Raw genomic sequence first — 19,930 nt, 5'->3', positions numbered from 1 at the left:
CTGAGAAGCACTATATTAATAAAAACTTCCCCTTCAAATCCTATGCTTTGAGGTTGGTTTAAAGTACTTTCGTTTCCAACTCGAGGAAAATATGTATCTCAAAGAGGAGTGAATATGGCCTCTATAGAAGATTGAAAAAAATGAATGCCTAGTGTGGAAGATGGTTCTCTCATGGGGTTGAAATTTCTAGTTAAACAATCCTCAAGGCCATAATAGATGTATCTAGGGATCCCTGAGAGAATTCACTAACTTTGCTATTATTTCATCTAGTCAAAACATAGGGGAAAGAAAGGAATGGCTCTACTCTCCTAGACGGAAATAGCCATCCTGAAGTGCCAAGGGGGTTGGCGACTGAAAAATATCTTTCATTTTTCAAAAGCTTTAGCATCCATGTGATAGACAAATTATTTCAAAAACACAAAATTAAAAGTTCTAGCAACAAAGAAATTAAAGGAACATTTCTCACAAATATGATTTAAACAAATATATATATATATATATATATATATATATATATATATATATATAACTCCATTTGAAATGTGCAATTTATAACTTCCATATAACATATTGTCACAATCTATGAAACATCAAACACAGTAAAATGGAAAAGTAGCATAGCTAACATATTTTTAAAATGTGAATGCCACATAACTTGATAAAATGTCATTAGAAAAGTATACAAGCAAATTCTCGAAAATATAAATTCAAGTAAACCTACAAGACTCTTTGTAATGTCAATTCTTGCAAGTTAATTAATTGACATTATTGTTTAACCTGGCCCTACATCTTGTATTTTTCTTGGAGCATAATTGATAATTTCAATATACAAGTAAATCCTAGGAAAAAATTCAAGCAATCGTAGAAGACACATTACAAAGTCAATTCTTACAAGTAAATTAATTAAATTAATTTAAGTACTTAGTTCTGCATTATGTATTTTCTTTTAAGCATAATTGATATTTCATTATTCGTGTTTTATGATAAGATCATACATTTTGATTTCTAATATTTAAGATTATAATGTTTATTTATGTAATATATTGAGTTGTTAGGAGATGAAATATTGTTGGATGATGGTTGAGATAAGCACTCAATCACTTAAGTAGTTTGATCTTATAATTGTTTGCAATATCTATAAAAGGAATATATTTATTCATTTGCATTATCATTGTGCCTCCCATTCAAATTGATATTATTCTTATATGGTATCAAAGTTGCAAGATCAAAGGTCGAATTTGAAAAGACTAACACTACTATTCAATTATCTGCACAAATTTTACTTTAAAATGCCCTTAAGCTTCAATGAAGAGATTTGTTTGCACCGAACATAGAAATGTTTTAATGCCACCACTTTATTTCATTCCTTTCATCAAGATCAACTGATGCTAAATTATCTTTGTTTTGTTCCACACTTTATGCAGCGTTTATCTTGCCAACTTCAAAGGAAGAGAAGGGAGGAAGAACTGAGGGTATCAATGGAGTTTTCTTCTTGACAATTAATTATGCAAGCAATTCTTCCACTTTATATTTTAAAAAGTCAAATTAAGCAACTAGGTATAATTTAATTATAAAAACAAAAAGCTATGGTCAAATACCTTACCAATTAGGTGTAGACCAATTTGTTTACATGGGGTTTAGTCCCCATCAAGTCTCAAAATTCAAATTTGATGGGGAGGAGTTGAGGGCGGGAACCAACTATAAGGGTTACACTATCCCATGGGGCACCATCGATGAACCAAATCTCAAGCAATTCTACTAGCAACACCCATTGTTGACTAGATCATTCTTCCATCCGGCATCAAGGCTTGCCCCGACCTTAGCCAAGATATTCCAACTAAACACTTCATTTTTTATTGCAAGTTGTCAACAAACACTTGCCATCTTACCAAAATTGAAGCCAACTCTTTAAGAATCAACATTCATTAAACATACACCTTTATTGTTTTGCTAGAGTTCCTTTCAACCTAACTTTTTTTCTCATGCACTTCAATCGATGACTGACATGGGCAAGAGCAAGCAACGTTGATTAGAGAACTTGCAAAGGGTTTCCAACCCACCTCATTTTTTAATGAAGATCCAAGCTTCACACATAGACCAATCAAAGGTAAGGTTTTGCAACAGCAAACATAAAGCCTCTTGAGGTTTTGGGTTTGATAATGTTTCATTTGTCTACTTTGGACACGTGCGATCACCACAATTAATTAATTCGTACACTTGGGGGACTCTTCCACCATGCACTTCAATCAATCACTAGCATAGGCAAGGGGAAGCAATATTGATTAGAGAACTGGCAAAGGGTTTCCAACCCACCTCATTTTTTTAATGAAGATCCAAGCTTCCCGCATAGACCAATCAAAGGTAAAGTTTTGCAACAACAGAGACAACCTCTTAAGGTTTTGGTTTTGATAACGTTTCATTTGTCTACTTTGGACACATGTGCAATCACCACAATTAATTAATTCTTACACTTGAGAGACTCTTCCACCATAGAGCCCATATGCTCCCTTCCATGAAACGCAAAAGAAAGAGAAGCATAGGCACTATATCACATTCAATGCTCTTGTTGATCACATTCACAAAACTTGATCAAAGAGCTACTCCAAATACAAAATACTCTTTGATGAAACTGAACCACATCCTTCTTCATGTAATTATCAATCACAAAATTCAACTTGAGATTTTATAGTGATTTATTTCCAATAACATTTCAGTTATTTAATAGGTTTGAGTATTCATCAAAATCAAGTAGTTTGTTCTTTTATTATTTTTACCAGAACTTTTTGACAAAAACATTAAATGCGAAAATGAAATATATATTGATTTCAATTTCCACATGCAAAAAGTAAAATGAAAATGCCCATCTTAATGCTATAATATATATCCTTCACTAAACCAGTGACAAATGCAACATATTTTCTTAAATGACAAATCATGCAACATATTTTCTTAAATGGCAAATCTTCATTGGCACCATCAAAAAATGAAGTACTCATATTCAATTCTTATTATTACAAAATAATTATAATTACGATCATCTTCAACTCTTATTAATACAAAATAATTATAATTACAATAATCTTCCTCATTTTATGAGACCTACACTTCCGAAGATGAGGAATGCAGTGCAGACTTCGATAATAGCTACGGGACTATGCCTTTCAGTGGAATGGTTAGGAGTCTCATTGATCTATATATTGTTGAATGATGGATTGAGAAAGTCACAACCACCTCTTCTCAAACAAAAAAGACTTGAATCCTCTTAATCATTTGCAATTTCTATAAAACACAGATACACTATCGATGATAAATAAGAGATCATAAATCTTATAATCATTTGCAATCTCTATAAAACACAGATACACTATCGATGATAAATGAGATATCATATAAAACACAGATACACTATCGATGATAAATGAGAGATCATATTGAATATCATCTGAATGCCTCGTGATTTATTCTTCAATGCATTATCATCGTCCCTCGCTGTATTTCGATGATGGCTTGAGAAAGCCACTACCACCTCTTCTCAAACAAAAAAGATTTAAATCTTATAATCATTTGCAACCTCTATAAAACACATATACCATCGTAATGATAAATGTGAGATCATACTGAATACCATCTGAATGCATTTGTGATTTATTCTTCAATGCACTATCATTGTGCGTCGCATTCAAATGAATCTTATTCTTATACAGCAAGTTCCCAAAATTTTAATTAGATTTAGGCAGCTAACTAAATTTAAGCTCCAAATTTTAGCTGGACAGGTCACACTAAAATTACGCCCCAAAATTTATAATTGGGGAGCCTAAAAAATATTAAATTATAAAACAACGAATTTTTTTTTAATATTGTCAACAGCCTCCCCTACTACATGTCTAGTTCCACGAGTTCAATATTTCCGCGACCATTTTAATTTAGAGAGGTTGATAACGAAGCAGGCTACACGAAGGCCACAAAATGAACATCAGCATACATACCAGAGACAATGTGCAGACAATTTATTTCTATTGGAATCACTGTAATGAGGGGAAAGGCATGATCCAATTTTGTAAATCTTGTGGCTGCAAGTTGTTCATAGGTTGCGCATGTCCCAGGCAAGGCTATTTTCGTTGAATATGCCTTCCCACCGATCACGCTTTTATCACTCTTGCATGTGAAGCACTAGATCACTCTTGTAATGCAATAATTTCCCTTTATAACTTAAAAATAGCCTGTCGATAAAGATATTTTTCGATCCAAATCGTATGTGCATTAGAAACAATTTCATAGGCTCTTTTTCGATCCAAATCGTATGTGCATTAGAAACAATTTCGTAGGCAGTACGTATGACAAGCCCTGTACATGCACTCTGATTATACAAAAACTAAATACACTCCCTATTGCATCGATCTTACATAAACTATTCAAGATATTAGAGAACCAGGTGCCGGGCAACATGAACATAGGCGCATTAAAGATGGCTTTCATGAAGGTAACGTAATTTTGCGAGTTACCAAAAATTTCGACCATCATATCTAAAGAAGAGTCTTGTTTTTACCATGCAGTTAGAAAAAACAAATAATTCTTTGTTTCTAGCCATATACACGGCCATTAGAAAATAAAATTACATCATATGGGTACTATTAATAAACATGTTAAAAGAGATAGTGGTAGCAGGAGGGGGAGGGGTTATTTATTACTCCGGTGAAATAAAAGTCTTAAAAGTACTAATAAGGCAGAATAGTCTTGCTTTTACCATGCAGTTAGGAAAAATAAATTATTCTTTGTTTTTAGTCATACATGGCCATTAGAAAATAAAATTACATCATATGAGTACTATTAATAAACATGTAAAAGAGATAATGGTGGCAGGACGGGGAGGGGTTATTTATTACTCCGGTGAAATAAAAGTCTTAAAAGTACTAATAAGGCAGAATACCATGACTTATTACAAAGCATCCTCCTTGCCAATGAAAATCAGGTTTCCTTTCTCATTATGTTAGAAGACTCTCTTATTATCATTCAGCACATAATTAAAAATTTATGACTTGTTACAAGGCATCCTCCTTGCCAATGAAAATCAAGTTTCCTTTCTCATTCTCTTATTATCATTCAGCACATAATTAAAAATTTATGACTTATTACAAGGCATATTTATGACTTATTACAAGGTATCCTCCTTGCCAATGAAAATCAGGTTTCCTCTCTCATTATGTTAGAAGAATCTTATTATCATTGAGCACATAATTAAAAATTCATGGTTTCCTCTCTCATAAGTTGGAAGACTCTTATTATCATTCAGCACGTAATTAAAAATTTTGATTATAACTTATTCATTAAAAAATTTAATTATGACTTATTATAAGGCATCCGCATCCTCCTTGCCGATGAAACTCAGGTTTCCTCTCTCATTATGTTGGAAGACTCTTATTATCATTGAGCACATAATTAAAAATTCATCTTTCATCTCTAAGAAGACATTTTTGGATAATCTCATAAAATGTCTCAAGGCGGCAACAAACAAAAAAATCCCTATTATGGCACATACTATAGGATAATAATAAGGAAGCGGGTGTGCCAATCTGGGATGCATTCTGAAATTTAGCGAATTGATAGTTCCAATATTAAGTCATGCAGCATCAAGTTACATCATAAACTAGGAGTGTATGTACTGTAAATTTTGCTTTATTCCGGGCCTCTATTGGAAGGCATTCACCTCCAAAAACCCCTCTTTTGTCTGTGAATAATGTACCTCTCGAGATGACAGTGATTTGGATAGGAAACATCAGTCTGAAATACTTACATGTATTATGATGTAATTCCTGATGTATTTGCTGAGAACCAGGTGCAGATTTTGATCTAATATAAAAAATCTCATTATTGTTCAATGTAAAACAAAACAAAAACAAAAAACATGTAAAAGAAGATTCAAACACTAGCTCCTAAAATATGAGGAAGAGCAGATGCTTCACAGAGACAAAATACTGTCCTACCCAGGATTTTCATTCTGCATACCACCGTAAGACTAGTTCCAAATATGAATATTCAGTGTTCTCTTAAAGGATATCAATATCAGTTAAAAAGCTCAAAAAAAACCAGCAAATCCTTTAATTCTACAATCAAATATGTCAAATTGCTTCATCACCTAAATTCATTAATAGAATAACATAACACAATGCCACAAGATCCATGTCTATAATTATTTTTTAAGTTCAAACCCAGAAGAAACATCCAATAGCATAAGAAAGTAATGAAGGGGACCCTCTTGCTAAGCTTAACATCTGGAAACAAATATAATCTATGATAGGGGTTATAACAAGACCCTATATTGATCTCCCAGCATTACCATTAGCTATAATCTATAGAGGGAGTATGTGATCTGAAGGTAGGCTGTCATTCGACCTTATACAGAAAATCTTCAGTTTGTGAAAACATCCACTTCTGCATCACATTTCTCCAAATCATCAAGCTTTACTGCTCCTTGGACAAATTCAACTTAATTATGTGTATAGTAGACACGTGCCAGTCATGGTTAAACTTATGGTATATCCTTTGAACTCATCGGAACCCTATTCATCATGCCAAAATTATGGCTTCAATTTCCCAACATTTTGTGACCAAAGACCATGTCGGATGTTGAATGCTGCCTGAAGAAATACGGACCGCCAGCACCAAGACCAATGCCAAAGGTGAAACAAACAACAAGGCAAACAAAAGAAAGATGACCTAGAGAGACATTAATGTATGGAATCACTAATAACAAAATAAAAACTGAGGTCCTCTGACATTTGCTAAAAAAATGACCTCGGAAAAGCCATAGGAAATGAAGTCAGAGAGTAGTAGTTAAGACAAAATGCAATCATATAAGAACCTATCTATTACTGACACATACAAGCAGTGCAAGTGTAGATGACAAAAGCCCAGGTTTGCCCATGTTCTATACTGGTTCCATTCAAATCAAGGAACCTGCAGCAAGCAGCTAACAATAGTCAACGAGTTTTACTGCACTTTACAAACCTGAGTGTACTGATAAAAGCTAAAATCCAGATAATAGAGCACATAAGCAAGTGACAAGAGTTTTCTTACCTTGAATTGGTTGACATATTCCAGGCTTTATCGGGCAATTTTAGATAGAGGGGAGCTTTCAATTAATTTTAGAGGGAGGAGAGCTACTGCTACCACTAATACTACTGCTTCTTCCCCTCGCAGGCCTGTAAAGGTATTTTAAACTTGCAGTTACAAATCAAAGTTATTGTAGGATATTATGTTATACATCAGTACGTAACCAGAAACATACCTTTTAGGACTACGGCTTCTTGAAATTCTCCTATTTCCACGAGGGGACTGCCACATGAGAAGATACAAATATTAAGACAACAGTGGAACCCACGGGCAGAAATATTTCTAAAATAGTCAAGTTAGAATTATCCTTCTTGGATATATAAGACTAAGGACAAGCTCACAGATAGAATAGTGGAAAAACCTTGCGTGGACTCGGTGATTCTGAAGATGACGAATCTGACCTTCCACGTCTACGAGTAGAAGGTCGTGCCCTGAAGACAAATAGAACCAATTATACCATGGTTTAAACAATAGCAACAAGAATAAATGACAAATAATACCATTATATATAATAAAAATATTCTCAGAAAAAATATACTAAAAATACCATGTTCTCTTGTTCCTTAGAACCTCTCTCTCTCTCTCTCCATATATATATATATATATATATATATATATATATATCTAAAGAACAAGTGAAACAGGTATTTTTAGTTCATATTAAGTTTTAACTCAAACTCTATAAATAAAAGAACTAGTCTTGCTCAGACACTCATGTCAGCACAATCTGTCAATGTTCCAACAAGCTTCCAGGATGTGGAAATGTGGGAACGAGAACCACATCGAGGGGATGTTTTAGACACCGCCCAAATTTGAGGGAATGTCACACCGGGGTCATCTGAGTCCCTATCATATGGTTAAAAAAATAAAAAATTAACTATCTGAAGAACATAACTGATACATCTCACTGTTAGCATATGAAAGAGGATGACATTTATCACTTGAATCAATCACAGAGATGAATGACAAAACCATGAAACAAATTCTGCACAGGCCTATCTCATCATGTAATTGTATATAAACTTATTGCTAAGGTTATTGCAATGAGAGTTAGGAGAATATTATCAGAATCCATCTCAAGTGAGCAGTTGAGGTTTTTATCAGGCAATAGGCGTAGTTCAGGATGGGTTATAGTTTATACAATAAAAACTAAGAATCGTACTTCTATGGTGATCAAGTTGGTCTTTTTCCTAAAGCATGTGATAGGGTAAGACGGATGTATTTAAAAATGATGCTGACTCGCTTAGGGTTGAGTCTTTACATTGTTAACTGGATAACGTGCTACATAACCTTTTTTATATCCTCTGCAATTTTAATTAATGGGTCTGCTCAGAGTTGTTGATGGCAGGCAAATAGTTGAAGGGGTACTCAAAAGTTCTTCGGTCCAGATAAAGGGTAGAAGGGGTGCCCTCTCTCTCACCATTGCTAGTGACTGTTGTTGCTGAAGGGTTGAGCAGATCTCTCATTGACGTAAAAGGAACTGGACCTTTCTAAACGCAAAAGAATTCGGGGTGGTGTTTTTCTGTCACATCTTTTGTTTGTAGATGATATCCTACTTTTCTGCAATAGCACAAGGAAGGATGCTCTTAAGCTTAGTGAAATAAACCTATATTGCATTGCAATTTGCTACACATATGTTGATTAATATTCAGAAATCAAAGTTATCTTTGTAGATGATATCCTACTTTTCTGCAATAGCACAAGGAAGGATGCTCTTAAGCTTAGTGAAATAAACCTATATTGCATTGCAATTTGCTACACATATGTTGATTAATATTCAGAAATCAAAGGTATCCTTTTCTGGTTTAGATGAAGGTGAAATCAGATTTATCTCAGTTAGTTCCATATCAGCATATTGATGACCAGGAGGGGCTAAAATATCTAAGTTTTTATCTCAAGCCCAATGATTATGATAAAGTACATGAAAAGAGAATAATTGTAAGGTGTAATTGAGAGCTTTCTCAAGGAGGTAGACTCATATTAGTCAAATCAGTTGTAAACGCTAGTCCTATTTGTTGGATGTAGTTTTTATTCCTAAATGAGGATATTGGAAAACATTAGGAAATTAAGCTATAGATTTTTGTAGTCTGGATATGGAGAGAAAAAAGGGAATTGCATTGGTCAAATGGAAGCCTGTTGCCATACAAAAGATATGGAGGGTTTGGGGTTGAAGAATACCCATACCTTCAGCAAAGCATTGGCTGCCAAATGCATTTTAAAATTGATCAGAGGCAAGGGACTTGGGTATCAGGTTATAACTCAAATGTACATCAAAGGGTTCTATGGAAGAGCAGATCAGGTTTCCAAATAAAAAAGGCAAAATGCATCAGCAATCTGTAAGGCAATGATCCTAGCCTTTCCCTTTAATTGATCAATGGCTAGTATGGAGGATTGAGAGTAGGCTGATAATTAAGGATTGGCATAGATCCTCGTGTTGGTAGGAGTGAGGGATTTAAGTTGTCTATCGGATTGATAGAGGTTCTTCCTAGGACAGGCCCATTCTTTCTTAATCCGGTAACTTATCCAGAATTATCATCTCTACTCGGGTTGGAAGGGAGAGAATCTATTATGGAAAAGAAACACTCCAACTCTTAGGTGAAGCCATATAAGATTGAAGATGCTGAAGATGAGATCGTATGGGGAAAAAAGAAATCCTAAAAGAGGGATCTATACACCTATATTAGGCTGTCAATAATCAGACTTTAAGTGCAGCTGGAGGGGGGGAATTGGTCCAGTGGTGGAAAGAAATATGGGAATTTATGTCCTTTAATAGACTGGAATTTTAGGTGGTTAGGTCGTAAAATTAAGGCACTTACCTGAGATAGTTAGCCAAAAAGAGGCAATCATGATCCTGGTTGCTGTATACTTTGTAAGGTAAGGCAATGATCCTAGCCTTTCCCTTTAATTGATCAATGGCTACTATGGAGAATTGGGAATAGGCTGAGAATTAGGATTGGCATAGATCCTCGTGTTGGTAGGAGTGAGGAATTCAAGTTGTCTATCAGCTTGATAGAGGTTTTTCATAGGACAGGAACATTCTTTCTTAATCAGGTAACTTCTCCAGAATTATTATCTATACTCGGGTTGGAAGGGAGAGAATCTATTGTGAAAAAGAAACACTCCAATTCATAGGTGAAGCCATATAAGAATTGAAGATGCTGAGGATGAGGTTGTATGGGGAAAAAAGAAATCCTAAAAGTGGGATCTATACACCTAAATTAGGCTGTCAATAATCAGACTTTAAGTGCAGCTGATGGAGGGGGGAATTGGTCCAGTGGTGGAAAGAAATATGGGAATTTATATGTCCTTTAATAGACTGGAATTTTATGTGGTTAGGTCGTAAAATTAAGACACTTACCTGAGATAGTTAACCGAAAAGAGGCAATCATGATCCTGGTTGGTGTATACTTTGTAAGGTATGTAACGAATCTCGTGTAAGTTCCAAAGCTGGACTGGGCAGAGGAACCAATAATCTTAAGTTGCTGGTCTTTAAGCTATCGTTAATGCTATCAGATGGAAAAGGAGCCCAAACACTTCAAACCTTTGGTAACTCCCTCCTTGTGATTAACTGGATGAATGGAACAAATTCCTTGGATAATCATATCCTGCAGCCTATATATTTGACATACAACTTGCTGAGACAATTTTTAATTCTATATATTTTCATCATGTGTAAAGAGAGAGAAATGTGGATGCTGGTGGGCTTTCGAAAGCTCGGCTACACTTGGAAGTAGGATCTTGGATAGGGTCAATCCACTAAATATCTTCACTTCAAGATCATTTCATATAATCCTAGAGATTTTAACAGTTTCTAGAATGTTGGCGGCTAAACGCCTACAAGCAGGAACAAGCATAAGCAAGGCTACTAGGCATTGGAGGTTAGCCAAAGCAACGGAAAGTATAGCAGAACTCATCACGGAGATGAGAGGCTTAACCTTCCAGACCGTGAGGAGAAAGGCTAATGGTCTGGCTGACCATCTGGCAAACTTTGGAGCTGACAACCCGAACATTGTCATGAACAGGTGTTGGCATGAGATCGATAGCCCAATCATTAAAGTTACATGCGAACAGCTGGCGGCAAAAGACTTAATCCAGGCCACCCAACCTTAATAGGGGATGGCACTCGGCCTCGGTATCGAAATTATAAGGATACCGGTGGTGGTTATAAGCCCAAACCATTCTACAGGATGATAGGACATCTTGAACGGTGGAGCTCCTGGCGGCGGCAGGTTTTTCAGAGAGGCGATCATTACAGTTCAAGAAACGGGATGCACAACCTCAGCAACAGCACCATCAATACGCATGGAGAGGATCCGTATTGTCAGTTTTCAATGCCATTAATGGCAATTCTGTGTGAGAAAAGGTGGAACAAGGCTCCGCAGATCAGGATCGAGCATGCCAGCATACGGGGCATCTCAAACTTTACCTCCCACCACCCCATCCGATGGAAAGTACCAAACACTTGGCGTAAGACCAATCATACTGGAAGCAGCCTTTTGCATTCCTATTCGACCTGCGTCAGCCTCGCTTGTGCGATCCTCAATCACACTTATCACCAAAGTACTACCACCTTCAAAGGCAGTAACTCCATCCTCATGAGGATGCACAAAGGAATTTGCTATAAAGCAGCGGGCAACTGCCCTGTTTTCCTCACAGTTCTTCGAGCTCGTATTGAGATTGATTCTGTAAACAGAATTGGCCTGAGTCGGGAGAGATACGAAGCGTCGGTGATGGATGCGGGAGGAAGTCGCTGCGCAGCAGCAAACCGGGACCTCCAGGAAGCCAAGGGAGGCTATGAAACTCGGACAGTAACAAGAATTAAACGAAAGATTGCTGAACTCGAAGCTCAAGCCAAGCAGGAGGAGGAAGGAAGAACGGAGGAGGATATTGCAGAGGAGGTGGACTGGCTAAAAGACCCGGGAACCCCCTCGAAAAGGGCAACTCAATTTGTCAGGACCAAGGCGGAAAGCTGGCGTACCAAGACCCTTATAGCCAAGGCTCTGGATTCGATTGAAAAGGAGAAGCAGCACATTGTTACAGAGGTGAATCTCACAGAGGCACAAATGGCTAAAATTATTGATTACAATAGCGTGCTGGACAGCAAGATATCCACTGTGCATGAGGCGGTCAAAACTCTCAATCGGATGCTAACGCTGCTCATCAGGCTACTAAGAGACTCTATTAACACGGCTCCTGCTGCACAGCCGGCCACCACTGCTGCGGACCAGCCCAAATCCCTTGAAGCAATGCAGGCGAAGGTGGATCGCCATGTGCGGGAGATAGGACTGGATACCATCGGCCAGATGGGAAAAGACATCTAAGGAGGCACCTGTGCAGTTCTCCTCTGACCTCTTTCTGTCTCGGCTTTATATGTCTGTGTTGTTGTTTCATACTTCTGTCTCGGCATAAGCCTGTCTGTGTTGTTGTTTCTTACTGTTTTGTGTCGGCAGTATCAGTGACAAAGTTCTGTTTTGCTCTGTTTCGAGCCACCCTGCGCGGTGGGCTTCTATTGGTCCTTTTGTGTCACAACTTCTAAGCAGGTGATTAGCTCTCGTTTATTGTACATCCCTGCTTGATCTGCTTCGGCAGATTTTTTTGTATTATACTCTGTTCTATAATATAATCTTCTAACTTACACAAAAAAAAAAAAACAGTTTCTAGAATGTTTGTACTATTTGTAGTATTAGAAGTGCTCAAGTTGTTTTTAGACTATCTGGATACATTCTAGAGATCAGGGACATTCATCAATGACCGTTGCATTTCTAATTGAACGCACACTACCAAAGAAATATTTATTAATAACATGTTCAGTTCCAATCTTCATGATTCAGCAATTAAGTCTCTCACAGTTGATCTCTAGCTGCTCACTCCCAAACAAGTTCAATCCTAAGGTTATGGATTGACCTGATGTGCTTTTATAAGGTGACAATAAGGTGTTGAGGGCTATAGATACGATAGGGTTGTAATTATTTCATTAGTTTTAATAATCTTTACCAAAGACTGGTGAGAATTTTGGTTGGGGGGGGAAGCATGATGACAAGTTCCTACGTAGAGAATGCAGGCATAAAAATATGTAGAATACAATATATAGGCATACATAGAGTACAGAAATGTAACCACTAGGCATACATAGAGTACAGAATCTGTAACCACTGATGTTAGATAAAAGCACATATCTAAAGATGAACAATGCCAGAAATTCAAATGCAGAGACCAAGAGCAACAGTGAATGACTCTCAAAATTTACTTGAGCCATATGTAGTGAATTGTGTGACGACTTTACTAAGAGATGTTAGATCTAAGACTTTTGTGATCCATAATGTATATAGATGCCTTTCGGATTAATCACATAATCATGAATGGGTCGACATTTCAAGCCAACTAATGTGGTCCATCCTCAGGACAAGGTGAAGAATCAGCCGATCTTAAAGAATAAATAGTAAGGATGCATCATGGACCACATTAGTTGGTTCAAAACGTCGACCAATTCATGTTTAATACGAGATATTTGACATGACATGTTTCATTGGATTGAAATCAGTGATGTTAAGTACGATACACTTCAACTCACACCTAACCCTATTTTAATTTGAAAATTAGCTAATATCAATATAATTTGGCCCAATAGAAGTCCACAGGATCAATGATGATAATCATTCTGTGATTGAAAAAATCAAGTCCAGAACATAAAACCTACCTGCGGGGAGGAGACAGTGATCTTGATTTAGAACGCATAGGCCTACGAACAGGTGAACGACTGCGCCGGTGAAGAGGAGGGGACCTGCGAGGAGGAGTACGGCCACGTCTTGGAAGAGGAGAGCTGCATCAACAATTTATTAGAATAGATAAGCTGTCTTGTTGAATCACGATATGAAAAATGTTGAAAATTTAATTTGCAAATAAAATGTTCACCCACATTATTTGACATAAAGCAATGCGATTTAAAAAAATTACTAGAAATAAATACCAACCACATAAAACAATACCTAGTAAAGCTATGGAACTCAAAAAAGACAACAAACAGATAAAATGACATCATTGCTATCATAAAGATCGCAATGGTTCTTGTCTATATTGATGAAGAAAGAAGCATGGTAATCACGAACAAAATGCATATCTAGAAATATCGGATATGAACTATAATTGCAGGCATGTAACCTTGATATAATTCATTTAAAGCGGCCCCTATTTGTAAGAAATAAAAATGATAAGTGCAAAAAAGCTACCAGTAAACTACAAACCATATTTAAATTGATAGTTTTACACTGCAGAAATATCACAAAAGCTGCTTACCGTCGTCTATGAGAAACTGGTGATCGCTTACGGCCAACTGGGCTTCCTCTGACCCTTCGAGGAGAGATTCTACAAAGAATAGGGACACATTCAACACCACACATTTAACATAACCAATATTTTTCACATAACCAAATCATTAATTCAAGTCATTGCATAGGCATCTTCAACATACAAACAACATGGGCTATAGGACACCTTTACCATACTAACCTGATTGGTGATCGATGCCTGCGAGGGGGCAGTGATGGAGAACGCCTGCGAGGTGGAGGAGAAGATGGACGACGACGAGGAGAATCTCTTCGCCGAGGTGGAGAATCCCGCCGTCGCCGAGGGGGAGAATCCACACGACGTCGTGGAGGTGACTCCACCCGACGTCGAGGAGGTGACTCCACCCGGTGACGAGGAGGTGACTCTACTCGACGTGATATCGGAGACCTCCTTCGTGGTGGAGATGCTTTTCGTCGTGGTTGAGGAGCTAAAAAAGGTAAAACAGACGGGAAGTGACTTAGAAAGCAAAATTTTCCAAAAATTCACTTTTAACGTTTAAATTATTTAGCCATTCTCTAGAGTAACACAGCACAATAAGGAGTCCAACATACATTCTCTCTGGCGTACTAATTCACCCTTTTCTGAATCAGGACCAGCAATCTCCTTCGCTGCAGGTTCTCTTTTAGGAGGGAGTACAACTGCCTTTGGGGGTGTAGATGCTTTTGTACGTGGTGGAAGTGTAAATCGTGCACTGACAACATTTCCATCAATCTGGCCCTGAGTACAAACAATGAAAACAAAGAATAAACTAACGATATAGAATACAGAATATATCAATATTACATTATGATTGCAATAATTTATAACACTTACCCCATCCATGTAAAGTAGGGCTTTTTCAGCATCAGCTCTAGTCTTGAACTCAACATATCCATATCCCTTAGGCAGTTGAACCTGCAGGAAAATAATGTTAAGTCTACTTAATGTTCCCAACAAGATTAACCTGGAACCAATGGCGCATAAAACAGTCATATATTCAACATTACAAAATATCCCAGAGAAAGCATACTACATACACCAGATTCAATAGAAATCCTAAAGTAAACACTTACACTTCGATCCATTGACAGTTCCACATTGACTACCTCACCGAAGTTACCTGCACATGTTAGAAAACCACCATGAGCTTGCATCCATCCCAAAGAAATATGCGCACATGCCTTTAAATCATATGATAACACAAAAATGGTAGCAATAGATTAAGGATGCACGCATCCCCAAACACTGTACAAGGCTCTACACTAATGATCTTTCAGATCTCTTGTCAAACAATTTAACACAAAGCATGTATAGTGTTTCTCTTTCCAGCAACAAGATAAACTTTTTTCAAGATACGCAACTGAAGTTGCAAAGTACAATGATGACTTACAAGACTTCCCACCAAATGGATTCAATGAAATGTTGCAAGACACTAAAGTATAAATTTGTATGGTGAATTACCAAAGACAAATAATGTCGAAGTAATGCCAGCTTTAAACAAGAGAAACATATGGAAAATAACAGTAACAGTATCCCATGACAATAGCAGTATAACATCCTAGGGAAATTTACAGTAACAGAAACCCATGACAGTAATAGTAAAACATTCTAGGGAAAATTACAGTAATAGTTAAACATCCTAGGGAAAATAACAGCATATTCAACAGAAACCAATCAAACCTAGGTAGATAAACTCATAACTAACCATACACAGCAAACCAAAAAGATAGTTTATCCTCAAAATCCTCATGGAATTAATATTCTGAAATAATTTTAGAAATCTGACCCTCGTAACAATTCAAAGAAAGATTGCAATTCACAACAACAGCAGTAGAAAGTTAATGACCATAGGATAATAATGCTACAGTACCTAATGTCTAAAAGGACAAATGAAACGGTTCCAACTATCAATGCAAATGGCCATGATAGGGACAGCGATACAATCATACAACCCTATTGGCAATGGCTAGGGGTAAAAGAAAAACAAGAATAAACCTGAGATATTAAATTCATAGCCAACCAAAATCTACACAAATCAGCAACCATAAGAATTGCCATATATTCCTGAGATGTGCTAACTACTGAAATGATAGAAAAGCATATAGTCAGGCTACTAAGAGAACAACTTCATGGTTCATCTTGCATGCTATTTTGGCCAATTTAATTGCAATAGCTCAAAGGGATCCATTTAAAAATTATGAAAAGAAATAATATACATCTGCTTTAAAATGTACCATGAAGATCTAGAGCAAATACATATATCATTATAATACAACATTTGAAAGGGCATTTGAGAGCAACACTGGGCAATAAGAACAAGACGCCAATTTAATTGCAATAGCTCAAAGGGATCCATTTAAAAATTATGAAAAGAAATAATAGACATCTGCTTTAAAATTTACCATGAAGATCTAGAGAAAATACATATCTCATTATAATACAACAATTGAAAGGTCATTTGAGAGCAACATTGGGCAATAAGAACAAGACCGATACTCACAAAAAATTTCTTTTAAATGACCTTCATTCACATTTCGAGTCAGATTGGCAATGTGAAGTACCACTGATTCAGGAGGTGATGAAGGTTTCCTGAAAAATCACATCCAACAGCATTAATACAAATTTAAAATCTTGAAATATCGCAAAACATTGGACTTCGGACAGTTCTCAAATAAAGACACCCAAAGTTACAAATTAAAAGGGCACAGTTAACATGGATATAAGGTTACACACAGATTAACCATTTTGAGTAAGTTAACTTTTAATGGCTATTTCAAAGAGTCCAAATCTTGAAATATTGCAAAAACTTGGACTTCAAACATAAATCACAAATAAAGACATCCAAAGCTACAAAACAAAAGAGCACAGTTAACATGGATATAAAGTTGCACACATATTAAACATTTTAAATAAATTAACTTCAACAGCCATTCCAAAGACATGGTGCATAAGGACTATCTGATTATCTGCCTATAAACTAAAAACTTGGTGCAATACAGATAAATCGCCAACCATATTTTTGTTGGGCAACTTACATATTAATTTTTAAGCCAGTTCCTAACAACCTAATCATAATCCTAATTTTCTATAGTCTAAAATGACACTGTACTCTTTGGAAGACTTTGATTAGAAGATATTCAAATAGTACCTAGTTTTTTACTTTACAGAAAGGTCCAAGTATTTCACAAAAAGTGCTTCAGGTTTGAACTTTGCATCAAGCTAGATATGCTTCTGAGCCAACCCTGATTTGCAATTTTCATCATTTTCATGTGAATTTCAAGCGCCCAAATAACCTGGACAGAGAACTGGAATTTAGATTCTAAATTCCAAATATGTCACAAACCATTGCAAATGTGTACGTTATATCAAGAGAAACAAATTTATCTTAGGATATGAAAAGAAAGAGTTTAACTTCTCTCATATTCCTAATTGTTAAATTGGGCAACTAGGCCCAATTTCCACTTTGCACAGCTCATTTGATGGAGATAATCATTGCATTGAAATCCTCATTTCGAGAGTACCAAAATTGACTTTCGAAACACTTAATTTGGATAAGGAAAAGTGGATTTTTGAGGTCAAGCCCACAAATACAAAATTGCCAAGGTCAGGCTTTGGGTCAAATGACACATCATCATGGACAAAAAGGCACCCCTCAAATTGCATATAAATACAAGTTGAGTTCTCATTTAGCACCTCATCAACTCACAACATATCTGCTCTCCTCATTCTATTGGTTCGTACAGCTCAGAATTGGAAGGAATCTCTCTCACGTGCGAAGGGACAGGTGGCTGTTTCAGATTGGCCGAATTTCAGCCTTATTGCAAGGTGCTGACCGGCATTGACTTGGGTGTGTTTGACCTCCTGTGACTGCGTTTTTGGGTGAAATTTTCTGTTTCTCTAGGCTGCATTGGAGGGCACAAAGATCGATTAAAGCTGGGCTAGTTGACCAGAGTTGACTTCAGGGCTGGCCACAGGTTTGACCGCAGCAAGAAGTGCAGACTTTGACCAAGTTTGACTGACTGTTTTGGGACTGTTTTGAGGTGACTTTGACCAGCTTTTGAGGCCGAATTTGAATGCCCTTGACTGAGTTGCTAGAGGACTGTTTTGACCCTTGACCATTGACTGGTTAGGGTTGACTTTGCTGCTGTTGACTGCTGTTGACCAGGACAGATTTGCAGAAGGATCAGATCTGACTATTGTTGACTTCATCTCTCTCCTTTGTCTCTGATTTGGACAGTTGTTTGGCATATTTGAATATTGGATATTAACATTGGATATTGGTTGGTCAAAAGTTTGACTTTTGACTCTTTGATGATGTACTCTCTCTGCTAAACATTTGAAGACAATCTAATAGAAGAAGATTTGCATTGGTTCCCCCCTAGTGGGGTTTTTCCTTGGTCATTGACCAAATATTGTGTCTCTTGTCTCTTGGCTGTCTTTCATTGTGCATTTGAATAATTGTTCTATCTACTATTGCTATACTGTCATTGGTTAATTAAGTGGAAATTGTTAAATTGGATGCTAATGGATATTGTTGAAGTAATAGTTGCAGCATAGAACAACTGCTGAAAAATTAACATGGTATCAAAGTTGAGATGAGGAAAAGCTCAAGAGACATAGAGCAAGAGCATCCATCTTCTAAGTAGTTCATTGGAAGGGGAAAATCTTTTGGTAAAAAAAGATGTCTAGCTCTTATTTCAAGGATAATGAAAAGCTAGCTGACTCATCTGGCTTTGTAGCATGGAAGACCAAGATCAATGTCACCCTAGATGAGCATGATGTCTTGGAATACATGGAAGGAAAGATTTCACCACCACCAAAATTATGATTCTTTAAGAGATCAATTACTTGTTTATATTTCATCCTTGAAGACTTCCAAAGAAATGTACAATAAGATTGTTGGCATGTATGAGGTAAACAATTTGAGCCATATAATGGAATTGAAAAATCAACTCAAGGAGTCTAAGTTGCATAAGGGAGAAACTGTGCAATCATTCTTCATAAGAATCACTGAGATCAGGGACCAACTCCAGACTGCTAAATAAATCATACCTGACAGGGAATTGGTAATCACTGCCCTTAGTGGCCTTCCTTCACCATGGGAAATGTTCATTACTCCTATCAACAATAGGGAAAGGATCCCTTCTTTTGATGAGCTACTTTCTCTATGCAATCAAGAGGAAAGATTGATGATATCTAGAGGAAGAATTCAAAGGCCAAATGAAGGAGACCCCACTGCCTTCGTTGCTCAAGGGAAGAAGAAGAACATGAAGAAAGGAAAGAGAAAGCCATCTAAATCAAGATGGCCTTCTCAATCCAATCGACATTTCAAGGATTCAAGAAGGCAAGATAGAGATGTTGAATGCTACAATTGTCATTGGAAGGATCATTATGCTCGAGATTGTCCCGAAAAGAGAGATGCTCCTAGAAGAAACTCTTCAAGGTCCTACAACAACAACTGTGGCTTCAATAACAACAGGCTGTATGAAAGAAGAGA

At 36.7% G+C, this 19,930-nt stretch overlaps 1 protein-coding gene across 4 annotated transcripts in view; it reads right to left on the bottom strand.

Annotated features, from left to right (window-relative positions):
* Positions 1-6,156: 6,156 nt before the first annotated feature.
* The window catches only part of LOC149180764 (uncharacterized), a 40,612-nt gene continuing 26,838 nt past the window's right edge, over positions 6,157-19,930 (bottom strand). Inside the window, exons 3-14 of one of the 4 annotated variants that reach the window (XM_089416284.1) lie at positions 16,934-17,022; positions 15,507-15,553; positions 15,268-15,348; positions 15,006-15,171; positions 14,617-14,881; positions 14,404-14,472; positions 13,808-13,930; positions 7,472-7,541; positions 7,286-7,332; positions 7,075-7,199; positions 6,881-6,967; positions 6,157-6,635 (exon numbers count right to left, since the gene is read on the bottom strand). In XM_089416284.1, the coding sequence (XP_089272410.1) occupies positions 7,133-7,199; positions 7,286-7,332; positions 7,472-7,541; positions 13,808-13,930; positions 14,404-14,472; positions 14,617-14,881; positions 15,006-15,171; positions 15,268-15,348; positions 15,507-15,553; positions 16,934-17,022 (1,024 nt within the window). In that variant the 3' untranslated portion in view covers positions 6,157-6,635; positions 6,881-6,967; positions 7,075-7,132. Of the gene's footprint in view, positions 6,968-7,074; positions 7,200-7,285; positions 7,333-7,471; positions 7,542-13,807; positions 13,931-14,403; positions 14,473-14,616; positions 14,882-15,005; positions 15,172-15,267; positions 15,349-15,506; positions 15,554-16,933; positions 17,023-19,930 lie in introns of all 4 variants that reach the window. The other 3 variants (XM_089416283.1, XM_089416282.1, XM_089416281.1) reach the window with 3 other exon arrangements.

The sequence above is a fragment of the Pinus tabuliformis genome, chromosome 3_2 (genome assembly GCF_031772625.1).
Source record: "Pinus tabuliformis cultivar Carrire ecotype Pingquan chromosome 3_2, CPIR1, whole genome shotgun sequence".
NCBI classification, from domain to species: Eukaryota; Viridiplantae; Streptophyta; class Pinopsida; order Pinales; family Pinaceae; genus Pinus; species Pinus tabuliformis.
The sequence above is the reverse complement of the archived record's forward strand: the minus strand, read 5'-3'. Positions and strand labels throughout refer to the sequence as shown.